This window comes from Colobus angolensis, unplaced genomic scaffold (genome assembly GCF_000951035.1).
Source record: "Colobus angolensis palliatus isolate OR3802 unplaced genomic scaffold, Cang.pa_1.0 Scaffold498, whole genome shotgun sequence".
NCBI classification, from domain to species: domain Eukaryota; kingdom Metazoa; phylum Chordata; class Mammalia; order Primates; family Cercopithecidae; genus Colobus; species Colobus angolensis.
The window spans coordinates 900,779-910,675 of record NW_012118465.1 but is presented as its reverse complement, the minus strand read 5'-3'; the positions used below and the strand labels follow the sequence as shown (position 1 = coordinate 910,675).

At 37.4% G+C, this 9,897-nt stretch overlaps 1 protein-coding gene across 1 annotated transcript in view; it reads left to right on the top strand.

Moving 5' to 3' along the window:
- The window catches only part of LOC105524312 (X-linked retinitis pigmentosa GTPase regulator-like), a 49,980-nt gene that overhangs the window by 35,768 nt on the left and 4,315 nt on the right, over positions 1–9,897 (top strand). Inside the window, 4 exon segments of the mRNA XM_011959506.1 lie at positions 351–536; positions 2,080–2,245; positions 7,705–7,796; positions 8,196–8,261. Coding sequence (XP_011814896.1) covers positions 351–536; positions 2,080–2,245; positions 7,705–7,796; positions 8,196–8,261 — 510 coding nt within the window.

Sequence of the window (9,897 nt, the reverse complement as noted above, 5' to 3'; positions counted from 1 at the left end):
TACAGGCACCCGCCACCACACCCGGCTAATTTTTTGTATTTTTAGTAGAGACGGAGTTTCACCATGTTAGCCAGGATGGTCTCGATTTCCTGACCTCATGATCTGTCCACTTTGGCCTCCCAAAGTGCTGGGATTACAGTCTTGAGCCACCACGCCCGGCCAATTGTGTACTTATTTTATACATATTGTATACACATTCTCGTGCACACACATACGTGTAGACAGATTCACCAAGTCAGTCTGTCTGGGAAGCCTACCACTAAGTAAATGTCTTATAGCTGATAACTGTTAAAAACTCGTTTGTGTTTGAAGCCAATGTTGATTAGTGTTTCTGTGGATTTATGCTGCAGGTTGCTTGTGGTGGATGTCACATGGTAGTTTTTGCTGCTCCTCATCGTAGTGTGGCAAAAGAAATTGAATTCGATGAAATAAGTGATACTTGCTTATCTGTGGCGACTTTTCTGCCGTATGGCAGTTTAACCTCAGGAAATGTACTGCAGAGAACTCTATCAGCACGTATGCGGCGAAGAGAGAGGGTACAATGGTGGCCTATTCTGTATAATAGTATTATCTAGCACTGCAAAGAAAACTAGAAGAAAAAAATCTGTCCTCTTTTTAGGTCAAAGGGTCTTCTCAGATAAATTTGCTAAATAAAATTATTAGAGTTGAGTGCTTACAAACTTCTAGAGTTAATTCAGAAAAATTCAGAAAAGCTTAATGCTTTTTTTAAAGACACAAATTAGAAAATTTAAATTATAGAAAACCTTTGCATATAGACAATGGTGCTATAAAAGCATCCTTTATAGTCCTATTTTATCACCTCACATTGAATGCTGAATTATTTTTTCAACTGCATGTGGCTTGACTTTCACCTTGTTACATGCTTTTTTTTATTATGGTAGTAAAAATACAACAAATATACCCACTTAACAGATTTTTAAGTGTGCAATACAGTATCGTTGACTATAGGTACAATGTTACCTTGTTCAGAACTCTGTAGAACTTATCTTATATAATGCTACATTCTTTTGTCTTTCAGTTAAGCCTCATGAGCAGTGGAAGATTGTATACTATAAACAATGAAATGGGAAAACAAAGGAATAAGGACTTCAATTAGAGAGAGGAAATAGTCCCTCTTAATTAAGTTTAGAGATTTTTCTTCTGTGTTTTAAAATTGTTGTTCCAATGACATATATATATATATGTGTGTGTGTGTGTGTGTGTGTTTTGTTTTTTGTTTTTTTGTTTTTTTGTTTTTTTTTGAGATAGAGTCTCACTCTGTTGCCCAGGCTGGGATGCAGTAGCGCAATCTTGGCTCACTGAAACCTCCACCTCCTGGGTTCAAGCAATTCTCCTGCCTCAGCCACCTGAGTAGCTGGGACTACAGGCGCGCACCACCATGCCGGCTAATTTTTTTGTATTTTTAGGAGAGACAGGGTTTCACCATGCTGGCAAGGCTGGTCTCGAACTCCTGATTTCAAGTAATCCACCAGCCTCGGCCTCCTAGCATGCTGGGATTACAGGTGTGAGCCATCAAGCCCGGCCCCAGTGGCACATATGTTTTTTAAAGTAAATGGTAAATAATTTTTGAAGGTGACATTCCTTTTTTGAAAATTACTATAAGTTTCAAAACATGTTTTTTTGAAGGTTCCTAGCAGTTTTATTTGTAATAGCCAACATATTTCTTTTGAAGTAAAAAGGTTAAATCTGGTGTTTTGTTTGAAAAAGCATATATGGAAAAGTTGAGAAATACCCCATCAGTGTTTTGTAGTTGTTGTTAATTTACATCTTCTAAGTAACTTTTTGTTTCTTAGGGAGTGTGGAGAAAATGCACACACACTTTTCCCCCGTTATGTGAAAAATAAAGCTTCCAAATTGAAATTTAGAGCAACTAAGATACAGAGACAACAGAGCAAAATGTTTTTGAGCCTTTGGGAATTATTAAGAAGTAAATGCTGTGGAGTGTTGGCATACTTTGAACTCTTTCTCTTAAATATTTTTGTAACTTTTAGGAAGGTTTATATCAATATTAAATATATAACATCATTTAATAGTTTGTTTAACCTGCTTATTTTAAAGGAGAGGTCTCCAGATTCTGTTTCAATGATGAGAACACTACCTCCAGTAGAAGGGACTCTTGGCCTTTCTGCTTGTTTTCCCCCCAGTTTGGTCTTTCCACGTTGTTCTGACAGTAACCTAGAGAGCGTCTTATCTGAACAGGACCTCATGCACCCAGAGGAACCAGGTAACATTTGCTACTCTGTCTGCTCTCAGGGTAAATGTGCCTTTTACTCCTGTTGTTTTTATGTTTATCTTAAGATGTTTTCTCCAGTTATATAAATTGTTCTCTCCCTGGTTAGAGCCTAACATCCCTCATTTGAACTCAAATCCAGGAATATCCTTACAAATAGAATGCATCATCAGTGCCCCAAGACTGCCATGTAACCACAGCAGCATATCTTTATAGAGCAGTGGGTAACAGTCATACTACCTTCCTTAACTGTATCCCCTTTAAACCCTGAAACCACTGGATGAACTTAGGAGGGAGTTACAGTCCTCATTTCAGAGATGAGAAAAGCAAGACTTGAAGAGATCAAGTGACTTGCTCAAGGTCACTCAGCTTATAAATGAAGTGGTCGGAATTGGAATGCAGGTCTTCTGGATCTATGTGAAATTCTATATTTAAGCAGTATGACATAATGGTTAAGAGCATGGAATATGGAGTTAAATTGATCTGGGGTCAAATGCCAGTTTTGACATTTACTAGCTGTGTGACTGACTTTGGGAAAGTTACATAATCTCTCTAAGCCTCAGTTTCCTTGTCTTTGAAATTGATTTAGTAATACTGACTTCAGAGAGTGATTGAGAGGATTCAGTGAGTTCAGGCATATAAAATAATTAGCATTGAGCCCAGCACCTCTAGAAACACCTCAGTAAATGTTGTTATGATTAATGTTAATACCTTTACCTCACTACCTGTTAGATACAGATTTCATGTTTGAAGTTGTAATCCCAGCTCTTTCACTATTCTATACCTATTCTAAGTAATTTTCTTTACAGATATTTGTGTATCTTAGGAGTGTCTGTATGTTACTGCAGGATGTCTAAAGAGGGAATATTCTCTCTTAATTAAATTTAGGGATTCTCATGTGTTTTAAAATTATTGTTCCAATGACACATATATTTTTTAAAGTAAATGGCAAATAATTTTTGAAGGAGACGTTCCTTTTCTGAAAATTACTGTAAGTTTCAAAACATATTTTTTTTTGAAGATTCATAGCAGTTTTATTTGTAATAGCCAACATATTTCTCTATTTGATAGGGGTAAGACAAGAAACCAGAACTAGGAGATCAGAAAGTAAGCAGTAGATTTGAAATGAAGAAGATAAACCTGTCATCAGGGACTAAGAATCAGGGTCTAGGAACAGATAATTTGTGTATCTTTGAGATTCGGAAGCTAGGCAAAGGGTTGAGGTAATATAGGATTGGGAACTCAGGTAAGAACTGTGGGCTGTGGGAATGGGATATTATATATAACTAGGACCTTGGTAATGAGCTGATTTATTGCACCTGACCCACAACTTTTGTATGTTTTCTTTTGAAATAAGAATCAGTTTCTAATGGTACCCTTCAGCCCTGGACATGGAAAAAGTAGTAGATTCTGACAAGCAGTATGTAGTGTGTACAAGGAAAAAAGACATTTATGGTTTAGAGAAAATTGTTTCTCAGTCCCAGAGATTTGAATGTGAAAATATGCATGATTTTGTAGCTAGATCAAAAGGAAATGCCATCTCTTCTTGGCTTCTTGTGACTGCTAACACTCTCTTCTTAATAAAACTTATTTTGAAAATTGTGTCTAACATATACTGTGACATTTTCTAAATCATTCACAGACTTCAGTCTTTATAATGGAGGAAAAGTGTATCAGGATACGTCTTACTAAGGAGGTGTCATTTAAGCTAAAGGATAAGAAAGGGATGGCTACGCAAGGAGAATAGATGTATTTCAGGCAAAGAAAATAATATAGGCAAAGGTTTGGAGGCAGTTAAGAAGAAAAAGACAACCAGTGGGGCTAGAAAGTGAGGGAAAGGGTAAGACAAAACGGTATTGGAGAAAGAGACAGTGAAAAATTATTTATGGTTTTATAGGCCATGAGGACCTACTTGATATGAATGTTTTTCTTAAGTGCAATAGAAAGTCATTAAAAGATTTTAAGCAGTAGACTAATGTGTTCCAATCCTATTTCCACTTTAAGATGATTATGATCACTTCTACCTCCATATAGATTATGCAGAGGCCAGACTAGAAATAGGAAGAGTACTTGTGAGCCCTTTGCAAGAGATGATAGTGTATGGACCAAGGTGTTTGCAGCGTAGATGGAGAAAAGAAAAAGAAAAGAGAAGAGGGACGATGTGAAATACATTATAGACATAAAAATCAACCGGACTTGCTAAACTTATTAATGCACCACACATACGTGTGAATTAAAGTGAGGAATCAAGGATGATTCCTAAGCAAGAGGAATCTTGACACGTTTGAGGAATAAAATTAAGAACCAAGCCTTGGATATCTGTGAGGCATCCAAGTAGAAATATCAAGCTGATTGTTGAAACCAAGCCTAAAGTTTAGAAGAGAGCCCTGGACTAGAAATATAAATTTGGAGGCCATCAGCATAGAGATGGTATTTAAAAGAGATGAGCATGGTAACTTATGCCTATAATCCCAGTATTTTGAGAGGCTGAGGTGGGAGGATTGCTTGAAGTTAGGAGTTTGAGACCAGCCTGGGCAACACAGCAAGACCCCCTCTCTCTATTTAAAATAATAATAAAATCCATGGATGTTGGTGAAATCACCTGCTAGAGAGTCGAGTCAGAAGAGAAGAGGGCCCAGAATGTAGCCCTAAGAACGTCTAACATTTGAGAGGTAGAGAAGGAAGAGCCGGCAAAGAAGCCTTCCTCAGCTTTGTCAGCCAGTAAGGCAGGAGGTGGGAAATTAGGACAGTGTAGTGTCGTGAATGCAAAGTACTGCTCAAAGATCAAGGGAAGATAGCTCAAAGACGTATCCAGTGGATTTGGTATAATGGAGTTTACTGGTGACCTCGATAAGAGCAGTTCTAGGGGAAAATCAGGGAAGAAGCCAGAGTGTTACGAGTCAGTTATGAATGGGGAATGAGGAATTGAAGAGGAGATAAGATGAGCAGATAATTCCTTTGTGTATTTGCCGATGAAGGGGAGCAGAGAAATGGTCTGGCAGCTAGAGGGGGATGTGGGCTCAATAGAAAATATTGGAGCACATTTGTATGGTAATGAATGAGCCAGTAGTCCTGGAGAGGGAGATAGCACAGAGGAGAGAAAGTATAACCAAAGTTGTAAAGCTCTTGCAAAACAGGAGGGGCCGGCATAGAGAGTGGTCTTTGGTAACAGGAAAACCACATCCTACATTTTAACAGGCAGATGAGAACTTGGGTACAAATAGAGGTAGTTGTGTATGTTTGTTGGTGAGAAGATCAAGTGGATCAGATATGATGACTTCTGTTTTCTCAGTCAAATCTGAGGCAAGGCCATCAGTTTAAATAATCTGCTATGTATTTTCCAAACCTATTTTCTCTGCCCTCTCCAATCTATCCCGCATAACACTTTCCACATTGATCTTCCTCAGGTGCAATTCAGTTTACATGCACTCCAGTGTCTTCAGTGAATTCCTAATATTTATGAAAATAAGTGTTAATTTGCCCATATAATTCCCAATTCTAGCTTTATCTCTCAATAGTCTTTTCCTTACAATCTTCATTTGGTAATAGGTAGTTCTATGGTAGTAATGTATTATGATAGTCTACGAACAATAGCTCTTGGGCCAAATCTAGCTGTCCACTTGTTTTTACAAATGAAGTTTTATTGGAACCCAGCCATACCCATTCCTTTATGTATTGTCTGTGGCTGCTTTCTGCTACAATGTCATAGGTTAGTTAGGACAGAGACTATATGGCCCAGGAATCCTAAGATGTTTACTATATGGCCTTTTAGAGAAAAATTTGCTGATTCTTAATTTTGATCAGATTGATCTCTTCAGTCTAACTTAGTGGGAAGAACAAGGGCTGTGGAGTCAGACAGACTTAAGATTGACACTGGACACCAACGGTCACTGAAACTTAATTTCTTCCTTTACAAAATGAGGATATGATACTTAACCTTCCTTGTTGTCATAGGGTCAGTGTAACATATATAAAAGCATATATTTCTGGCGCTTGGTAAGCCTTCAAGACAAGCTTCTTTCCTCTGCTCATTTGCTCAGACTACTGTTCTGCTGCTTTATTAGGAATGGGCTTCATTGTCTTCCCCTTAACACCTCCATCTCTGCCTCTCAGAATTCTACTTATCCTTCTATGTACCTCCATAGTGAAACTTTTCCTGCTTCCCAACATACGGATGTAATTTCTCATAGACTATATAACTTCATGGCAGTTACAATTTTTTAACAACAAACAACAAAATTGTAATTGCTAATACTTAATGAACTTATTACTATATGTATATCAAAACATCTGTTTTGTACCTTAAATATAGATGATAAAAAATAAGAATTAGCAATGACTTAGGTTGCTATTCTGCATATTACCGCACATGGAATAAATACCAAATGATTATTTGCTCGTTCAATTCAGTGGATTTAAAGGGGAGGGATCAGTGTGGACTGTCATTTTTTAGTGAAGACTTCATTAAGGAGCTACTTCCAAATGTATCAGTGATCAATGAAGGCATAGTGAGAAATTGAGAAACATGTAAAGTCAAGTAGAGCCTATGACTTTTAATTATCTACTTTATGATGTAATAACCTTGCAGTTTTCTGTGAAAGGTTCTAGGTGTTTATACTAGTTATCTGTTGCTACATTTTAAAAATGACTCTAAAACTTAGCAGGTTAAAACAAAAAGCATTTATTATTTCACACAGTTTCTGAGAGTCAGGAGTCTAGCAGGAGCTTAGCTGGGTGGTTCTGGCCCAGGTTCTTTCATAGGGTTGCAGTCACACTGTCAGATGGGGTTGCAGTTATCTGAAGGCTTGACTGATACTGGAAGATCCACTTCCAAGCTCATTCACATGGCCATTGGCAGGAGGCCTCACTTCCTTGAGATGCTCACAACATGGACTCCTACAGAGCAAGTGATTAGAGAGAAAATGAGAGAGTACAAGTGTGTAGCCAGGGGCGGAGGGGGAGAGAGAGAGAGCAAGAGAGCGAGCACAAGGGTGCATACATGTGTATAACCAAAACAGAAGCTATAATGCTATCACAGGTACGTCTGCTTTATTTTACTGGCTGTGCATGTACAGACCAACGTGGTATAATGTGCAAAGGAACTACACAAGAGGATGAACACCAGGAGGATGTAGGTCGTTGGGGCTCTTCTGAGGACTAGCTATTACAGTGCTTGATACCTGGGTAGTTATTTATCCCAAAGGAATAGTGTTTGCCTGTTCATATGAATGAAACAATTGTAATCTAATTGGTGTCAACATTTTTAAACTTTCACAAAGATTTTAAAACCTGCGTCACTGTGAATGAATTCAGTTTCCCTGACATGAGGCTAAAGGACTTTTAGTAAAATTATACCTACACTTTATATTATAGAATAATTTCTGTTTTCTCTCCAGTTGCCTTTCACTTTTCTGTTGAAATCTGGATTTCCTTTTTCCCATTTAATCATTCAGATTATTTTCTAGCTGAAATGACCAAAGAAGCAGAGATAGATAATTCTTCAACCGTAGAAAGCCTTGGAGAAACTACTGATATCTTGAATATGGTAATGATTTCCTATCTGTTTATCTAAATATGAGTTTGAATTTTAGTTCATTGTGTATGTGAATGTGTGTATACTTCCTATACTCTTATATGCATGAAAACCACTTTCTTATTTCTTATTTTGTTTGTTATTTTTAACCAACTATATTGAGGTATAATTCACATATAATAAAATTTGTATGGATCCTCACATTATTAGTATGGCAATTGAGAGTAGATTCTATTACTATCTGAACTGTTTTCCCTTCATTTTATATATATATGTGTGTGTAACATGTATATATAAAATTCGTACTATATATAGTACACATATATATAAAATATATATAAAATTTGTACTATATAGTACAAATACATAGTGTATATACTGTATTCTTTTTATAATATATATTTATTTCAGACACACATTATGAGCCTGAATTCCAATGAAAAGTCATTAAAATTATCACCAGTTCAGAAACAAAAGGTATAATATGGAGATTTATTTTCATTATTGTTGGTAAGAGCAGTTTAAGTTAATTTTTTGGATGGTTTTTGGAAAGAACACAAGAAACGTAAGCATTTACTTGCTTTAGAATTTAAAAGACAGAGGGATACAATGTAGATAACCTCCATTTTGCCTTGTTCTGATGTTATGTATTTTCTGTAAAGAAACAAGAGTAGAAGCATTTTATTGCTGAAATTTGCTCTTTGGGATCACTAACTTAAGTTATACTAGCCATACTTTTCCTTCTGTCAAGCCATAGGTTATGATTGCAGTTCTTATGTGTAGGAAAAGACTACCATTTATTGATAGAGTGGCTCTCTGACTTTGGTTGAGTATGACTTTGAATGAATTACTATGCTGACTTGTCCCGTCCTGCAGGACAGTCGAACGGACCCTGGAAGGGGGAGTGGGAATGGAGGAGACAAGAAAACACGAGAAATGGAGACAAGACAAATAGCCTGATCAAGTCTCGTTTAATGGTGGCAGTGCAATGCCTTATATAGGCTGGCAGGGGAAGAGGTTGGGCCAGGGCGGTGACGGGGGCTGGGTTTTCTCAAATTACAATCGCGCATGCGCCATTAATTGGTATTTTTCCCGGGCATGGAATTGCGCCTGCGCTGTAGGCTGCATTATCTTCCTGGGCGCGAAAAAGTTTGGCGCGCGCGGGAAGAGTTGTTAATGAAGAACCCGGAAATACGCCATCTTGTCTCTGATGATATGGAGCTTAAGCAACAGAAGCCGCGGCAATTTCCGGGCCTCACGGCCTTTACTGACTTTACTGAATGATATTAATATCTTCTTTAGCTTTACAATTTTGTGATTTTAGTGAAAATCTTTGATAACCTTTCCCAACATTTGGTTGGGCTTTAATTTATCAAGAAATTGACAGCATAAAAATAAGATTAAACATTTGGAAATTAGAGACTATTCATGGGTAGGAAAGAGAGACTTTTAATGAATAACAAATAGCAAAAGAAGGGAATAGGCTGTGATTTTCACAACCATAGAGAGATAAAGGCCTGCCCTGAAATCCTTTGCTCTTTCTGGCTTTAAGGACTAGTGCGATGAATGAATAAGGGATTTGAGGATTAGGAAAATAAATTGGAGAAATGTAAATTGAGGGAAGAAGACTACAAAAAAATACTTAATTTCTATTTGTAGTGTCTTTGACATGTTTTCAAGTTTAAAACTCTTAAAATTGAAGTCACTGAAGTGCAGGAGAATCATGCTAAATTGTTAAAATTTAGAGCTAGTCCTCATTCGTTCTATCTATCATACTGAAATGCATGGTGAATAACAGCATTCCTTTGAATATGGGAGAGCTGTTCGAACACAGTTGTAGGAGCTCAATGAATTTTGACTGATTTTTGACTGACTATACTTCCAAGCAGACACCTTTCTTGTTTCTTTCCTTCCTCTTCCCTTAGACTCCAGGCTCTCCCTCTTCTAGGCTGCTTTATTGTGCTAGGGAAAGAAAGGCATGTGCCTTTAGAAATCAGTTCTGGCAACCGGGCCTTCCTTTCTTAGGGCTCTTAAAAGAATCATGACTTTTTTTTTTTTTTTTTTGAGACAGAGTCTCGCTCTATCGCCCAGGCTGGAGTGCAGTGGCCGGATC